Consider the following 19718-nt stretch of genomic DNA (forward strand, 5'->3'; position numbering starts at 1 on the left):
TGTTTTCCCAGCTGTGCAGTTGAAGCAATGAAAGCAAAGCCATAAATCCAAAATACAGGGTCTTTAGGTAACCTTAATGTTATAGGGAAAAAAAGAATGGCCCTGCTGTTACAGAGAACCTAAGCAGAATTTTACAGTTATGAATACAAACATAATTTAAAGAGCTAATATAGGACTTTTACAGTTAGGGTTACATATGGGCAATAATATTTCTATTACACAAACTATTTCTTGAACTTACTTGGGCAATAAACTGGGTTTCAGAACTGAAAACCAGATATATTTCAAGTTTTCCAGACATGGCTAATATTGATGTGATTAGTGATATTTAATCAAGAAAATCTATTACCAAGGAATAACTGGATTTCACTTCCCATTACCACACAGAATTACCTGTGTAGTAGTAGCAAGGAGGGACTGAAAATAGAGGGAAGGTTCTTTAACCATTAATCTGAACAGGAACAGGCGTGTGAAATTTAATGAACTTGCTCACTCAGAATTTTCTGAGCGAAATGCTGAACACTCTCAACTGCAGCTGAAGGCCTTACCCACACCCCACTGAAATCACCAAGGCACCTTGGCCGTTCTGCAGTCTGGCTTTGGAGCAAATCCCAGAGACTTGTGACAGACCTTTCCATCACTCTAGAGAACAGGCCCGGGGACCTGATGTCACCACCACAGCCCCAGCTTTGGGAAGCTGACCGTACCCCTGTGCTCCCATGCAGGATCCACATCCCCAGAACCTGCATCTCTGGTCATGAAACCATACTACAATGCTTTTGCCTAGCCTGGCATCCCACTAACAGCAGTCTGAGAAAGAACAGTCATTCCCTTATACAATAGTTTCCAGCTGTCACCTTCAGTGGTCCTCCTGCCAGATGGTTTTAAGTTAGTTTTGGATTAAGAGATGTTGTCAACACTTGTCATCACCTGTCAAAACAAAGTTGTGGGAAATTCAGCCTTTTCATATACTACCTCTTGTAATTACCACATAAGCAGTGCAGATGAATACAGAAGATGCAAAACAACAGCCATGGAAAACATTTTTGCTGAAATATTTGCAATCACTGACTGTAAAGTGGTATCAGAAAGTTACATAACCTCTTACAGAAACAAGATCAAGGATGTAATTTGGAAATCTTTTCTCATTCTATAAAAGAATAAACAGAAACATTTCTCAGAGTACAAACTGTGTTATAAAGACTAACAAAGTGATTAAGTAATTTGTATTATTCGATTCAATGCTCTGAAACTACAAGAGGTCATTTAACACCATCACATTGTTCAGGTGTGACGTGTTTGATACAGAACTATCTAACTATTGGCAAAAAGAAACTAGAGATTAAGGCAGCAGTTCTCTTACAAACCAAAATTGTGCTCCTTTTCCTTGCCAATATCTTGGTTAACAATAGATGTGCAAAATGCAAGGCATGAAGGAGGAGGCAGTAAATCAACAGAAAAGGATGCCAATCACATCTTTCTGTTTCGTTGTTATAGACATCCATGCATTACCTGGAAACCATAAAAGCCAGCTGTACAATTATAATTAGCAAAAAAACCCCACATATATATTTATGAAATATAACTAACATACTTTATGATAGATTTCTAGTTTCAAAACAAATCTGTCATCTGATGCACTCTGTCTCCAGTTTTAAAGCATATAGATTCTATATGAAACGGAGCTGCACCGGCTTGATGAAGTACTGAAATGCTACACCAGTACTGTTCTTCAGCAGAGCTGGAGGAGCCAAGATTTAAAAGATACAGGATAAATAGGAAGATTTAAAGGATATAGGATAATAGGGGATTTAAAGGTAGTAACAGTGTTATCTGCAGCAGTGCTGTTTCAAAACTTAGCACACACTTATGACCAATAAGCCAGATACAAGATATAGTCCTGAATGTTTTTTAAGTTCTATTTTAGATTTATTAGATACGATTTGGAAATTTTTTTCATTATGACTCATATCAGGATTTCCTTTATCTTTTATTGAACTGATCCAATACATTTCATTTTGAAAGGTTTGAACAAAGCAGTGAGTTTTCTTTCCCTGCCGATGCACTGCCACATGGAACTGCAGAATAGGAACCCATATTCTCCTGCAGTTCAAAGTTCTCAAAGTTCTCGATGATTACTGAATTCAAAGGGAAACATGGATTTCCCTCTGATCATAATGCCTGATCATCTTTGTAATCAGATGAAGCTGTGTATATCAAAAAATCTGGGAAGTAATATATAAGGAATGAAGCAGTAATTGAAGCAGGATTCATCTTCACATGCCTACAACATGAATGCCCATAGCTGACCTAGTCACCTGTACTCTGTTTTCAAAGGCAGTGCTGAAACAGGCGCTGTGGACAGCTGAACCACGGTTCCCAGCTTGCTTCGAGATCCACAGAGTTCATTGTTGAACTGGGTTCATTTTGGTTTGATGGGGTTTTTTTCTTTCAAGGAGTTTCAGCAAATTAACCTGAAAAATTACCTTTTCAGGAATGCCTACCATGTTCTGTTGCCACTGAATAGGTCTAAATGAGAATTTTTCAGGATTCTCATTTTGTGAAGAAAAAGCCCCATTTTTATTCAGTCTGGCCTGAAAACAACAGTACACCCACCAGAACTTCCCATGACGGTACTAGAACAGTTGTGCTAGATTTCAGTTTCCTTTGGAAAAGGACCTTTCAAAGGAGATATTCCCAGCTCTACTGAAGAAATACAGAATTAATATAACCCTTGAGATACTTATTCACTGAAAAAAAAATTCTTTTGTTCCATAGGTAAACAGGATAGATCTCCAAAGTGCACATCCATACAGGGAACTCTATTTTATATTACAATTTTATTCACTTGCTATGAATATTCACAACATTAATCTACTGCAGATAATCTATTCAGTATATTTGAAAATCCATTTATTTTCACTTATTGATATGCATGTGTTACACTTGTATATAATACAGTATTTTCAGTGTTGGTTTAAGAACAAAGAAACAAAGAAAACAAATACTGAAAAGCATGATGTAGATTTTTGACCAAAGAGATGCCATATTCTGATTTTACAAAACAGCACATATACACTTTGCACTGTCCCAGACAATCTCTTTAAGATGCTACCTTCTGTCCTGTACCTATTCGAACAAATCCATACAATATTAATCCATCCTAAAATACTGAGATACCTAGTTGCTGCTACAGTTTATCCTAATTAAATTTTAATCAGAAAAGAATATCTTTCCCTGCCAACATTTTTTATTATTTCTCAGCAGAATGATAGAATATACTTCTCAATTTTATTCCCAACAGTCATTTATTTTACTTAAGCTCTCCTGTGCAATAATACAGCAGAGGTAATGAAATGGTTTTGGAACAGCAGGGGCTACTGTGACAGGCAGAGCACTCCAGGGTGTTCATCCATCATGGAACTTAATATATAACTACCTAGCCATGTCAATGGTTTGTAATGATAAAATCATTTCCCTCTTTTTCAGGGAGTCTGGTAACCACACAAGACTTTTAAATAACCTTGCCCCTATACATTCTTGACTACCTTTAAGTCTGTGTGGTTTTCATTTCAATGCACCAAAGCATACAGTCGGAACTCCCTCACCCTCTTCAGTCAGCATGCTTACGCAATGTCACTAAAAGGAATTGCCAAATTTCTGTTGTATCAGTATTACAGATGGTACAATATACATTAAATGGAGTATAAAATTATACATTCCATAATAACTTAGAAAAAAAGCTCATAGATGCTTAAGGCCTTTAAATATTGAGGATTTTTTTTCATGTAACAGCACATCACAAAGTTCAAAAATTGCTACTGAAACAGAAAATAAAAAAGTAAATGTGATTTTGGCAAGGATCAGATCTGAACTGGATGACTGTAAACAAGCAAAATACCCACGAACTGTAAATCTGGAAGGGCACTAGGACTTTTTTTCTTTATAGCAAACAGACTGAGCAGACATCTACATAAGCATCCAACAGTACTTAGGTTCAAGCAAGAGATTTTATTTTTTAATAAAAAGACAAACATTCTGAATGATTACCATCCAATTTCATAATTGTAAAACTCATTTACATCCCTGCCTACCTTTATAAAAAGGGATGAAATACTGTCGTCGACTGCTTACCATGTATTTCAATGAATTAAAAGTTGGGAAAGTAAAGTACGTATCAGGAACACACATCTCCTTCCAACTAAATGGAAATGTATTATCTTAAAGGTATAAAATGCCTTATAATGGAAGTGGTAATTGAGTTTTGACCACTACTTTTTTAACTGCCAAAGAGCTGCAGTAGTTGGTTAGCCTTAGGGAAACATGTCAACCTGACTATACATTCTAATATGACTGATGTATTCAGATAACTATTACTTGTCAACAATAATTATTAACAATGGATATATATTTCCATTCCTATAACAAAAGCAACTTCAAGATGTTGAAATATGTACCTTTGAGAGCTCCAAGATTAGAATACAAATAAAAACGTCTAAAACTGCGCCATGCCAGAGGACAATTTCTGCAACAGAAATTTAATTAAGCAGTGTGCAGTCCCACCAGCAATCTGAATGGTGGACCAGGGATCATTTTAGAGAGAAGGAACCAATGTGTTTTGGAGGTTGACTTCATCAAGATGAAAAGCCACCAGTCTGAAATGAAGCATTCGAAAGATTGCTGCTTTTCTGCACCTTTTGAATATCAACGCTTGTGATTACAGCTGCAAATTCCTCAGCAAGTGCAATTTTACAAGTGTACACAGTTCAATCAGTTGAAATCTTTGTGACACAGAAGTTCAAAATAACTTTCCAGTAGTTTTGATCTCAAGGCTGTTGCTGATTACAAGCCAGGTTCACATTGAAACAATTGATTCTGAAGGATACACCCCAGCAGTATAAAATTTCACTTCAAGGATTGCCTGGAGGAATGAAATTCCTATGTGTTGTATTTAATGTTATCAGCCTTGAGACTGACTTGATTTGTCTTTAGCTATCGGGTTACCTGTAAAGAAAAAGAAAATCAGAAAATCAAAACTGTACAAACAGAATCTACTTCCGAAGTACTGGAAACTGAGACTGAAATATAAGATCTCTGTCCAGAAAAGCTCTTTCAGTTGTTTTCAAATAAGTGAATAATTCCCAATGGTATTAATGGGATTGCTCCCCAACTTAAATTGTGTGTTTAAGTGCTTGGTTGGAATTGGACCTGACAAGGAGAAATCGAAATGTGACTGTGCTTAAAAATATAATAAAAATTTTTGAAGGTCACAAATTACCAACCCACAAATGTCAAAAGCACTGGTTTCAACGAAAATTTCTGTATTTTTTTCTCCTTTTCAATGTTAGAACTTCTGCATGGTAACAACTATATGCTTTTAAAATGTAAGCCATTGAGTATAACAGTGACTGATACTGGAGACATATTCTTCCATTCTTTGCATGCTACTTTAAAACACAATGATGTCCTGTTAAGGGCTAAATGTATCTTAGCAAGCAATAATCACTTCATGGAGAAACAGGACAAAAATCATGCATACATAAACAAGAGATAGATACATCCTGTTATTCACAGGTATAAAATAACTACCAAGGAGTTCACTTAGAGTGGTTTCACCCAGCCTAACATGAAACAAGAGTGGAACAAAAGGACCACAGAGAGAGGGGGAGACAAAGCATTTCACAGTAATTGGACTTTCCCTGTGTCTGATTCGGATTTTAAACATTAAGAGAAAAAAAAATCCATCATATCAAAGAAACATAACTTTAAGGAATATTTCTGCTGTGTCAGTGGATACAATTAATGATCACGTAACATTTTAATATCAAAATGTGTCAGGGGACAACATCCCAACTCTTGAGGAACAATCCATTGGAACGGTCACAATAACACTTTATGACATCAAGGGGCATATGCTTTTCATTTTGATCACAGAGAGAAGGGTCATGCTCCTTAATGATAAAACATTCTTTTGCCCTCAGCAAAACTGTTTGCGTACAGCTCTTGTCGGCTCTGCAGAGCATAAACGTAGAGCAGAATATTAAAAGGACTGTTCAAGGAGTTCATTACTTCAGTTTGCCTTCTCCACCTAGTTGTTTCTAGGAACTGCACTTAAGAAGGCAATAATAAAATTGCGCTTTGTGATTTTTATGATACATGGGTTTATTTATTACAGTGCTCTTGTTTTGTTTTGTTCTTGCTGTTGGAAACAGCCTCATGTGGCCCCTTCTATAGTGGAAGATTGCCTGAAAAAATAATGAAGAATTAATTTAAAAGTCAGGCAACATATTTCTATGCCCTGCACCAAAGCTCAAAAGGCTGACACAGCATTTTATTGTTATTTATTTTTTGCTTTATTGTAACAAGCTGGAATACTACTCATGGACCTAGGTGCCACTGAGCTACATAATGTAAAATACACATCTTCTGATCCTATCCACAGGTGGATTTTTATTAGCTTCAGTATATATATATATATTTATATAAACTGTGGTAAATCAACTAATGCAAAGCACACTGAAGACAGATCAAAGGATGTGAGACTCCCAAAGAAGCCATGCAGATGCAGGGTCAAAGCATCTTTTTCAAACAACAGAATAGACCAAAACCAAAACAGAACCAGAGGACAGTTTCCTCAGAGGCACAACTGGACAGGCAGTCACTGGAGCTCAGCTGAATTCTCTATTCTGCCTACGTACCCACAGAGCAGACCTTTGCTATTAAAAAGAGAAGGTGCCAGCTGACTTTTGAGAGACCAAGTGGACCATGACCCAGCAATGTGCCCTTGCCACAAAGAAGGCTAATGGTATCCTGGGCTGCATTAGAGAAAGTATTGTCAGCAGGTTGAGGGAGGTGATCCTTCACCTCTGCTCAGTACCGCTGAGGCCACACCTGAAGTACTGTGTTCAGTTTTGGGCTCCCCAGTGCAAGACAGACATAGAGCTACTGGAGGGAGTTCAGTAAAGGGCCACAAAGGCGAATAAGGGACTGGAGCACCTTCATATGAGGAAAGGGTGAGAGAGCTGGGACTGTTCAGCTTGCAAAAGAGAAGGCTTAGGAGGGATCTCAAATGTGTACAAATACCTGAAGGGAAGGTGCAAAGAAGATGGAGCCAGGCTCTTTTCAAGTGGTGCACTGTGACAGGGCAAGAGGTAATGGCCACAAACTGCAACACAGGAGGTTCCCCCTCAGGAAACACTTTTTTACTGTGAGGGTGACTGAGCACCGGCACAGATTGCCTAGGGAGGTTGTGAAGTCTCCATCCTTGAAGGTGTTCAAAAGCCATCTGGTCCTGGGCAACCTGCTCTAGGTGGCTCTGCTTGCGCAAAGGGGTTGGACAAGATGACCTCCAGAGGTCCCCTCCAACCTCAACCATTCTGTGATTTATTCTTTCTATTACATCCCGATCTGGCAATGCATGGGCTAAGGGGATAAACTACAGCTAGTAAAAAGAGTATTTTCACACGTACATGACTGCTCAGTTACATGCCTGTTTGGAAGTGCAAATATGTTGTCTTCAGCCACAAAGAAACTCAGTAAAAACATAATCTGCAGGCCTATCTGCTCCCCCCATCTGGCTCTACACCTATGTGGTGAAAATTTCCCTATAAAAGCAACATATACTGTTACATAGAATAAATAGGTGATATAAAGGAAAAAAAATCAAATCAGCCATTCAAATCTCTGCTCTGTACCAGGTGGCTAACCATATACAAAGGTTATTTTGTTTATGCAGACTGTACAGGAAGTCAAGCTGCATATTCCCAGTTTTTACAATTACATGATTGGAGTTTTTAACTGCTTTCCCTTGCCAGAATTGTTATTATTCCGCCTACTCTTTTTGTTTTTTTTTTTCTGGTTTTTTTTTTTGTCTTAACTTTCACGTCACACACTGCTACTCTGAGTATCATGCATAGTGGTCCACATTTACCTCTATGTAAGAAGGTAATACTTGTTATGTGCAAGCACACATCAGCCATTAACATTAATGGGAGTTATATACCCATACACATTAGGGAGACAATAGACCTCTCGGATACTAAAGGCAATTTCATAAAGAACCAGTGAAATTTTAGCTAATATCTAGTGATGGTATTCCAGAAATGCTTAATTTTGGATACAGCAAAAGCTATTTGGTTTCAGTAGCCGGGAAGCAAGGTATTGTGCCAAAGGTCTTTACAGGAAAAGGGGGACTGGTAGCAGTATGTGTCTGATCTTTAAAATCCTAAGAGAACAGTAACAGAGTAAATGGGTGCAAATAAAGTCTAATCAATTTTTCAATTAATAATTAATATGCATGGAAAATTAACTTTGCTGCTGTTTAACAATACAGATGAAAAAAAGGACATAAAACCTTTAGCATCCTAGGTGTTGATTTGAATTAAATTTTTCATTCTTGGAACATAATTACTCCCTTTATGCTAATATATTTTTCACATGGTTGTTATATCATAAATACAATGCATTAGACTCTCTTCACTTTCTTGTACTAAATGTGCAATTACAGTATAATTACTCTGCAGTTGCAGACTTTTTAATTTAAATTAGTGAGTGGCTGCTGTAAATTGGCTGTAATTGTATGTGAACTCACTTGTTTTATTTTAAAACAACAATATATAATTAAATGCAACTGAAGTTTTCCACATTTCTTCTGCTCACTAAATGTTCAAAACAGATTCAGTCTTTGGGTAGAATATTTTTGCCAGGGTAACCCAGAATGGACCAAAGTTGAAAAGACCTCAAAGGCAGTGCATTAGAAAAGCTACCAGCTCAAGAGATTTTCTGGACAGCCTCCATTCCAGCGCTGCTGACAACGGGTGAAAAATGTCCTCACTTGTGAAATCCCCACAGCTGATAAACACAGCAGATAATACCATCTATTCCATAAGAATAGATTCCCAATAAAAACCCAGACTGATACTTTTACTCAAGTCCACCTTCTGCCTTAGAGGAGGAAGGGAGGCAAATCAAGACTATAGGATGTAAAGAATGGCTGAGTGAATATTCTCTAAATAGTAAAGCACTTTCCCTTACTTTCATGCACCAAAGCATCAAAGTTACAGGAACACAATTAGGTATAGTACAAATCTTCTGTTTCTTCAAAGAAACAAATGTATCACTAATTATTTTCTAAGTACAGAATCATTTATACATGCAAATGAGGCATGTAATTAATTATTATTTAATAATGTTAGAAGAAAATAGATAAAAATACACTATATATTGAAATCAGTGTGTGCTGGAACATTTCATAAAACTTATACATTACTAATTTTTTGACTGGCAGCTCTTTCAATTTTTTTCTATGTTTATGGCAAACCACATACAAAATCCATATTACAAACAGAGTCTTGAGTTCTCAACGCCAAGCACTTGAAAGCTAGAGACTTGTCATTCTACGGGTGCCCTTACCACTCCAATTCTCTCTCTTTTCCATCTTGCACAGTAAACAACAGAATTTAGTGGGGGAGGAGTGTTGGAGGGAAGCCTATTATAATGTCGTCAGGACTATGTATCAATGCAAATGTAGAAAGGGGTAAATTTTTAAGCCAGTGTTTCTTCCCTCCACAGATGATTCTGCAATACGATGGGCCTCTGTTCCAGGTTTTCACCAAAGAATATAAATAAAAACAAAACCTGGAGATTTCTTTTTAATTATAATTATTCCATCAGTTGTATTCCATCAGTTGTGTGTGTGCTCATAGCCTAAGCGTGGTCTGAACATATTAAAGAATCATCAAGCTATCTTTTTTTTCTTTATTTTTTTTTTTCCGTGAGATACATAGGACAGAGAAAGGAAATTGTTGTGGGCTTTTTTAAAGCAATTAATAGCTTACCCTGAGCTACGTGTAATTTCATGAGACAAAGAAAAGCCATCTTGGCACCCCTGGCATTGTTCTGTAAAATATTAAAGGCCTGTTGGAAACAAAAATGGCGTGGGGATTTCTTTAAAAAACAAAAATGGTCTCACAAATATATTTAATGAACAGCATGAGATAAGCTAAATACAGAGAATGCCACATGAATACCTTAAATAAATGTTTGAAGAAAGAGATGGAAGAAAGAGCTTGAATAAATGCCTAGCTATGGATTGTCCTCCAAGACATGGAGATAAGACAGAGATCTCATACTAAAAAAGCCCTTAATTTTATGCAGTACATTTCCATCCATTCTCTGTCCTTATTTTTATATTTTCTTATAATATACATAAATTGACCATAACAAAAAGAAGTAATAATACAGGGTCAACAAAGTGATTCTTTAGCAAACATTTCCTAATAAGGAATGGACTTGAAGTTATATTTTTCCATGCTATAAATAACTTTGTCTTGGTAGTGAAAACCTTATACGAATATTGCAGTGCAGAAACAGAAGGGCCCATACAACCAGAAACACACATCTGCCAATGCATTTTTTCCACTTATGCCCTCTGTGAATGAGATCGAGGTTGGAAATGAATCTTTTGGACAGATGGAAGTGCACTATTTCCTGGAACTTCAAAATCTATACAGAGTGTTTGCCATGCACTATCATTCATATGTGGATTATGAAAGCACTTGTGCATATTTATTCACTGAAACATTTCAACTTGTAAGCTTGGAAGGTGCTTCTGATCTAATACTACTACCTTGTACCAGTGATACTTAAAAGTACTTGGCAAACATTAACAGACTCACAATTTCCTCACAGCTTGAGAATCCTGTAATTTATTTTCTAAGAAGTTGGGAAGCTGGACAAAAATGGGCTGTTAAGGGCATTTTTGCAATAGGGCACTCATATGCATATGCACTTAACAGGAGATAGGTGTGAATTTGGGTGCATATGCTAGAAAACTGAGTTTCAGGGGGCACAAGGAACCATTTCAAAAGTCTGAGAAATGTTAAGGTGATTCAACCATATTTCAAGGGTATGCTTGATAAAGTAACTGCAGCAGAGAACTGTGAGTTAGGAAAAACAGGCACATTTCTATACCACAGATTGCTATTTAACTTGGGCTAATGACAAAAGGCAAAATTTGAGTGATTTGTGAGCATTTTGGAAAACAGATATTTAATGATAGCTCTATGGATTCATTTGCCTACAGTGAGGGTTACATATTGATAGATTTTTTTTTTCCAAGTCTTCACACGTTTCATTCCTGCTCATGAAACTTCAGCCCTACCTAACTTTTGATATCAAGACTCAAGAGCATTAAATTTTTCCCTTAACTTTATTGTAGGCGTGCAGTATAAAAAGTGTTAGTCTAAACATGTTCCCAAGTCTGTAATGGAGCAATTTGGAATTCTAGATCCTCAGGTCTGTCCTTCGGCAAACACATCTAGTTCATTTTATTAATTAAACAGAACATTTCCCAGTACACTTAAATGGCTGAAAAGTTTCCAATGTCTTTGATAACTACAAGACTCTAAAGCTTTTAATTCTTTCATACTTTTATTGCACCGTGACTAATCAGAATTGCATTTGTGATAATTCTTGTACTTAGGACCTTCCATTAGAAAGAAGCAAACACATTGAAAACTCATTTCAAACAATGCCATTTGAAGTATAATTCTGTATTTCATGTTTTCCCACTGCTCTTAATGATTTCAGCAGAAGATTTTTGGTGTTAAAATGAAGACCTAGACAATCAGTGTTAAAAACTGTAATTAAAACTAAAAGGGTTTGGAAACGTTTCACATGTAAATTGAGCTTTCCACTTGCTCTAAATAATCTTAAAGTTAGTACTAGAAAAATAGGTAAAGGAAAAATATTTAAGAGCATGGCATATATTTCTGAAAATGGCAGAGTTCATCTTAAACATGGTTTTAAGATTAAACAGACATCTACCATATCTTAGGAATATAGTGGAAATACCCCTTTCCCACCTATTTCTGTATATTAAGTAATCCAGTATGGGATGCTAAGTTTTCAACTACAAAGCCACACCTAACTGAATGTAGCAAGAGATACTCCCTTTTTAAGCGCTGTTCTCTTCTGCAGAGCACCTGTTGCTTTCCCATGACACTGAGCAACTTAAGTTCATCAACTGGGTCTACCTTTGAAAGGAGAGTGAGGATGTTTAAAGGCTCCCAGAAGCATCTGACTGAGGCTGCTGAGGAGCGCAATGCAGTCTCTCCAACCACCCTCCTGAAGTTCTGTCCAAATAAGCCACGATTCCTGGGCATCTGCATCAAACTAAGCAACTACAATGAGGAGTAAGGTACAACAATTCCTGTTAATACTGTGTAAACCTGTATTTGTACACACCTGCTGCTCTGTGAGTAATAAACCAGGGCTGGAACACATTTTCTGGAGTGGTTTGACTCTTTATTCCTCAACGAACGTTCTGGCCCTTCCTTAGAATCCGACCAAGACTAGGATTCATCACAACTAGTGCTCCAACGTGGAGCCAGAATATTTTGTGTGTGTGGAAAAATCAAAAATTGTCATCAGGCACAGCAGAAACCTCCTTTCTCTACTTCTCCATTCGGACTTGAGGAGTTTTACACGTTTGCCTAAGAAACAAACACATGTCAAGTACTACACTGTTATGGAATTAGTTACAGAAAACAAAACTGGGATAGATGGAATTTTCTTTAACTTACAAGGAAAAGTACAAAGTGACAGGAAAAAACATATTTCAGAATCAGAGCAACTTCTTTTAACAAAAGAGCATGGTCTCAAAAACACCCCCAAGCAATAACAGGAACCCCAAAGGAAATGTTTAAACATACTCAAATTCAAATTCATTGATTGTCACCAAGAAACAACAGAAACTGATAGATAACACTGATTTTTGCAGGTATATCAGCAATCTTTAACTATGATAAAACAATAATTGAAAACTTCTTTGAAAATAAGTCCATGGATAGACCTGTGGTACACAAAAGATCCATGAAGTCAGAATACAACTCCTTCTAAATGAAAGATTTGTGTTCTTCCCACATATGTTAAGAAAAAACAAAAAAACCCCAACCCCAAACAAAAAACCCCCACAAACAAAAAAACAAATGAACGAACAAACCCGCAAAAATTTAAAGTTTGAAAAATGTGAGCATTCTGAGGAGAACTCTACTTACAGTCATTTCTATGGTTAGTAGGTTACAGGGAACACCATAAAATAATAGATGACACATTTCAAGACAGTATTCAATTCAGACAGCTAGTTCCTTATCTAGATATTTGAGGTAGTTTTTGGACCTGCTGATAATGATTGGTTCCAAATAGGATTGCACAGCACCTCAAAAAATAACCTAAATTTCTTTAAATAATGCTTACAAAAAGATTATTATTTTTCCTTTTTTTTTCTTTAGGCTTTTTAACTTAAATGTCACACTGCAGATTATTAGAAACATATGTTACAAGATTAAACTCATATCTTTGATAACTTGTTGCTTTAATAAAATCTCTACACATTTAAATAATATGAAGCAAATTAATATGGCTTTGTATTCATATTTCCTTGAACTTGATAGTTTACAAAATAAACTTAATTGATACAACTCACTGGGACAATTATCACAGTGTATATCTGAAGAAGACATATGAGTTATGTCAAGGCTAAATCTTTCTAAAGCACTTCATTATTATTCTCTTCCAAAAGGTAATGCCACTACAATGCACATACCTAAACTTTCTCAATGTTTCTGTAACTCAGCAGAGAAATTAAGTTCATGGTAGAATTGTTTTAGCTTCACAAAATTTTTCATTTACCAACAACAGTTTTATATTAAAAAAGACTTAAACATAAACCTTATTTTACTTTCTGTAACAGATAATAACTGTAGCAATTCAGACAAGGATATATCCTCTTGAGGTTTTTGTGGTGATCACAACTCCATAGTGGGACTGCAGCATGGCGGCAATAAAGACTGCAAGACAATTAATTAAATAAATGTAATTTTCCTCTCTTTTACACCACTTATACCATCTAGTCATCTCAAGTGGGAGAAAAAAACAACATTCCTCCTTTTTACAGATGAGGAAACTGAAGCATAATAGAGTCATGCTACCCTTCGGACTGTGAGAAAGTAAATGGAGAAGGAGGGATGGGAACACAGTCCTTCTGTCTTTGGCTTTATCTGACCTCACTTACCTAAAGAAAAGCCTGCTGTTGTACTTAATTGTCAAGAAAAACCTGTAACAAGCAGTTTCCTGTGTTTAATATTCTAAAAATGGAAAAATAAACAAAAAAAACCCACCAGCTTTGTTTTAAACCTAGGTTGAGGTTTTAAATTGCCTGATAGGTATAACTGATTTTCATCTCTTAATGTTTTCCAGAAATTGGGTAAGATTGAACTTCCAATTATCCCCACTAAAAAATCAGGTAATCTAAATTCATCACATTTGATATCTTTTTCTTCTTCAGATGTTTATGGTGTGTTATTTTTTCTGGGATTTTGAATGGAGAGTAACAAGCCATTTGGATGAGATCAAAATAGAAACATAAATGAATTCCTTACCTGTAATTTTATCTTCTCTATGAGGGTACCTGCTGCTCTGTTAGTGCAGTACTGATGTGTTTTCTGCCTTTGTCCCAAGCTTCAGAGATTCCTCTGGTGATTTTTCCCCACTTGCTTACCAGCTTCCACTGCTGGCATTTTGAGGTTGTGCACTCACATTTGGCTCCAGGAATACTGCCACAGCTGAGGGAATATAAGACAACTAAAAAACAATGTTAGAAAACAGCAGAGCAATATCCAGGCAGGAAAAAAATGTTTAAAGACAATGAATCAGTCATCAACTTGAAACACTTTGATCATTTTCCTCTCTCTTTCCATCCATTTAGAATCTCCAAATGAAGAAAAGATTTTCCCATGCTTGGAGGAATTTTAGCTAAAGTAGTGGGTGTTGACAGAGTAGTGGGTACCCATTCAGAGAATATAAAATTATTTTAAGGGAATCTAATTTTAACTTTCTCCAGTATGAGTACCCACCACGCCATCACTCTAATACAGATAAGAAAAAGAAGAAAGGTGGCAGATTTGGAGGATTTCAGAAAAATCCCTGTCACCTTGTCTCAACAGAACTTGGGAAAAGGAAGACTCAAGAACTTTTCACCTAAAAGTTGTCACAGATGAACAACTAGAAGGATTTCTCATTGCCTAGGGAAAAATACATAAGGTCTGGTTCACTAAGAAGTAGTCAAGATTATGGTTGCTGATTCCCAACTAATAGTGGTCATCTTGGTCATCGGAGAAAAAGAAGGGAAAAGATAAACTAGCACTGCCATATAAATAAATAAATAAATACATGCAACAGAGAGCATATCCACCATCCATGAAGTTGCGTGGAGACAACAAAATTTCGCTGTCAATCTCTTGCAATTTTTACATGTAACAGTCACAAGTTCCTCTGGCATTCTTAGAAGCAGATAGTGTAACACGCTGATATTAATTCCAGAAAATGATGGCTTTGATGCTTTTCCTTGATATTCACCCTGAACTTATCGATAAACTGATGCAAGTTACTAGCATCATGGCTGAACTGATTAGAAATGTCTTCTTGCTTGAGTACTAGGGAGCTTTCCAGGTGAAAATTACAACTTTCTCTAAATCCTCTTTACTGGAGATCACCTTGATCCTGTTTTTGAACTTCACAGTACACAGAAAAGATGTACCCTGTCAAAGGAAAAAACAAACTCCAGAAATTTAACTAAGAACCTGCTTTGGTATTCAATTTAATTTGTCTTTCTTAAAGAACTTGACCAGTTGTCTTCATACCTGCAGCTTCCCGTTATCTTCTGACTAGTATGTGACGAGGACAAGGTAAGTATCAATGAACCAGAGTTGCTAATCACAATTAGACACTGGTATTCTAAAACCTCAAGTAGCGAAGGAAAGGCCAGAAGGCTCTGAAGAGGCTGTTGCCTTCAAATTTCAGGAATGTAAGTACCAATGATGTGCTTTCAAGTCAAGAGAGAGAAAAAGGACCCTGGTAATTTCTTGAATGACCCTCCTAAAATAAATTGTCTTTGCAAGTAATCGGCTTCAAATTTGACAAGTTGCATTCTAGGACAAAGTCTCCTGTTTCTTTTTCATACTTTGAAAATGTTGAACAACTATTATTAACAACTGGAATTAGAACGATGCCTTGAACATGATAAATTTGCTATGCTCTCATTTTCCAAGGTCACTCTGAAAAGATGACAAGGAGGCAGGACAGAGGGATCTCAAAATTCTAGAAGAACAACTACTCTGATTTTTCAGTGCATTTGCCTAAACTGATAACAGCACAAGCGGAGGTAAAGTCCTTTGGTCTTCTTTTGGCACAGACATGTCCTTGAGCCACAAAGCTTGAATTCAGGATGAAGGAACAAGCTGTGTTCTTCTGGCTGGCATCAGTAAGATATTTTCTGGCATTCTTGAACCTGAAGAGGCAAAGCTGTTTTGGACATCTTAAAATATGCAGCTCCATTACAATTCTCAATTCTTCTATTACCGAGTTTGTAGATACAGGTTGGTTAGACACAATCTATTGTTTCCTTGAGATCATATCCATCTTCACAAACTGGAGACACACTTGTGTTCACTTCTGGTTTAAGAGCTCTTGCCCATATAATTCTACAGGTCACATCATACAAGGAAGTCTTGGTGAACTGCATATTTTGTAGCTTCCCCCACGTCAGAGTTCTATGACATTCCTCACTGCTGATATGGAAGGGTCTGAATGATAGTCAGGACTGTAAGAGCTGAGAAGGAATCATCTGTATATGTTAATAATGCAGTGGAAGAAAGCTTAAAGTCCATTTTATAGAACATATGAAGTCCTTTGGAGTCTTTTCTCCATATACAGCAATAGTGTCTTTCCTAAGATGAACCTGGTGTCCACCAAGGTGGAAGAAGTAGGAAACTACAAGCTATGAAAAAAATGAATAATTTTGAAATTGTAACGGAAATTAATTTTATGGTGGTCCTCTTCTTTTTTAATTTAGTCTTAGACGTCAATCTTCCAATTATTCTTGCCTGAAATACATTTTTTCTTCACTTCGAACAGTTCTCAGTTAGGGGAGGACAATCTTCATTATTCTTATGGAGAAGTAAGACTTACAACCATACTCACTTTGCTCTGCAAGGGAATAATATCTGAATAATCTGATTTCAACTGGTTTCAGAGTTGTTCACTCTTCCAACGGTGACGGTGCATAATGCTCTGTATGGCTGACTTTCTCTGATTTATACTGATTATTATCCATTTCCTTCCTTCCTTCCCTATTAGAAGGCAGAAAAGCAGAGCTGAGACAGGGCAGTACTTCTGAGGCTTTCTTTAAACATTCCTAATGAGTAAGGAAATACCTGAAGAAAACTATGGGATTTTGGAGAATTGGAAGTAATACCTTCTGGACAGTTGGGGGCCACTTTTCCATGCTCTCATATCAGTTCTGCAACTAAGCAGTGATGCACATTTTGTGAAGCTTGTGCCAAATACTCATGGAAAGAGGCAAGAGTTCTGCCTGCAGCTATTTAGGTAGCAGGTAATGTTAGGTTTCAGAACACTCCAGTCCCTCTGAGCTGAAATGTATCGTTTCTGACTTGCAGAAATGATCCAAAGAAGCCCTTACAGACTGCAAAGGAGGGTGAGACAAGGAAGCAGCACTAGTTTTAGAGGGTGCCAGCATGACTCACACAATACTGGCTTTTGAATATCATCTTCCTATATGGTAACTCGTGATTTAGTAGAAGCTGACAAAGATTTCCTGGGAAAACTAAAAAGGATTGCTAGATATTCAAAGAGCCCTTCTACACAGCTGTGAAAGGGCAAAGAGACTGGCAGAAAATGGAGTTGCAAATGAGAGTGGAAACATCTTTGATTTCAGTGTCAGGACTTTTCCACTTCGTGGAGAAGTGGAGAAAGCCAGTAATTTACATACAGCCTTCAGAACTCATTCTTATTTTCCATCACAGAGGCAGAAAATTATTCTTCAGACATGAGGTCAAAATCTCAAACATGCCAGCAAAGGACAAATTGGGGGGGAAAAAGAAAAGGAAAAAAAATAAATCACAAGTTGAATCTTTTGGGACAAAGGCAGAAAACATCTTGGCTGGACTGATGGAGTGGAGCATTCCCACGTGGAAGAAAGCAATGCTTGCAAAAATCACTGATTAGTTAATTAATGACATGTAACTGAAATCCATTTGCGTTTTTCTTTAAATATTGCAGAAATATTTTCCTTTGATTGCAGAGTAATTCTGTCAATTTTCAGTTCTGCAGAAGCTAAAATGGTGCTTTACAATGGATGCTAGCTGCAGTCTTACCTTAGGAAAAACTATTCCCTCATGAAAATGTATAAACCACAGCATATATTACTAACACTCTGTGAGTGTGATGAAGGGATTGCAAAAGATTTCATTTCTCATGATTTGTACAGTGTGTCTACTCACAAAAAAATTAGAGTAACCCTTTTGAATAGCTAGAGACAAGACTCAGTGTATTCACAAGGATATGCAGCAAGGGACTGAAAAAATAAGGAAAAAATTGCAAACCTTCTGGAATAAAGCTGCTAATAAAAAATAAAAATGCTATTCTGTTTTTAGAAATTATTTTCTTTCAAGTAATGTATTAACAAGCATTTCCAAAAGAGCTGTATCAATGAACATTGCCTTTAACCCATTCTATCTCTTGATGTTCCTCACTTTCAGTTCGTAATAGCAGTATCCATAGGACTCAAAGTCAGAACAGAATTAAACAAAATTTGAGACTGAAAATGTCTTGAGAGTTGAATGTTTGGATTATCTTCACCTACCCAACAAGTTTTACTGATCTTTCAGTCTATGACTTTGCTTATAGCATTTCACACCCACAACACTTCTTCCTTTAATCCTTTTCACCATAACTTGTGTTTTGTGGATATTTTTAAGTACATTTGCATGTGGGGAAAGGACTATGACATGTCTAGATTTCTGTGACCTAGAGATGAACATCATCAAGCTGTAGGCTTAAACTGATGTCAAATGTAGAATTGCAAGAGGAACCTTTTCATAGGGTAGAACTAGGCACACCAGCTTCACATTAAAAAAGTAGATTTGGTATATAGCAGCTATTTTTAAGAAACTCAGTGAAATGCATAGCCCTGAATACTGACGATTCACTGTAACATGTGTCGGCTGGAAATGCTAACTATTTTCATCAAAATGTCCAAGTGTCCCAAAAGATTAGCGTTTAGGTGCCCTACAAAAAATACAGAACTTCAGTATGAAAGAATTGTGATGCTAGATCAAAACAATCATTACTGACTAATGTGAAAAACTAGCTTGACCCCAGAAAATGTCATCCTGTTTCCATTACCAGCTCATTTGCCCCCTGAAACTTGTATGTATTTTTAGGAAAATGTGTACATATCATTTATTGCTATTTTAATGACAGATTACATACAGTGGGTCTCTGAGTTAGCAATGAGAAACATGCTGAGACAGCTGCAAATTTCTCCTAGTGACAGATTAGCCAAAGGCATGGAAAGAGATACCATAGCAACAAAGAGGCTATCACAAGTGCAATCACTCCTTTCCATGGGTAATATTTTGCTACAGTCTGTGCACTTGCTTATATTGTAATCGCATGCTTTTTATGAACCACAAGGTATTGCTAGTCACTGTAGGTATGTGGTTTATTCCTATAAGTTTTCATCTGAAATTAAGGTAGGAGGTGAGGAATCTATAGACACGGGCTCTGAAGGGAGGCAGGGGAATAGAGCAGTTTTACAGTGAGGTTGTTTCTTAATTTATTCATGCAGCTCCTTAAAT

General features: G+C 36.7%; 1 protein-coding gene across 4 annotated transcripts in view; it reads right to left on the bottom strand.

Annotated features, from left to right (window-relative positions):
• Positions 1 to 2821: 2821 nt before the first annotated feature.
• Positions 2822 to 19718, bottom strand: part of TAFA2 (TAFA chemokine like family member 2) — a 199215-nt gene continuing 182318 nt past the window's right edge. For 2 of the 4 annotated variants that reach the window (XR_012834004.1, XR_012833997.1), the window contains exons 5-6: positions 12247 to 12494; positions 2822 to 5004 (exon numbers count right to left, since the gene is read on the bottom strand). Coding sequence is in view for 2 of the 4 variants with exons in the window: in XM_075745299.1 (XP_075601414.1) it covers positions 4993 to 5004 (12 nt within the window). In the remaining 2 variants the exon portion in view is untranslated. The remainder of the gene's footprint in view (positions 5005 to 12246; positions 12495 to 19718) is intronic. The other 2 variants (XM_075745299.1, XM_075745289.1) reach the window with 1 other exon arrangement.

The sequence above is a fragment of the Balearica regulorum genome, chromosome 1, assembly GCF_011004875.1.
Source record: "Balearica regulorum gibbericeps isolate bBalReg1 chromosome 1, bBalReg1.pri, whole genome shotgun sequence".
Lineage (NCBI taxonomy): Eukaryota > Metazoa > Chordata > Aves > Gruiformes > Gruidae > Balearica > Balearica regulorum.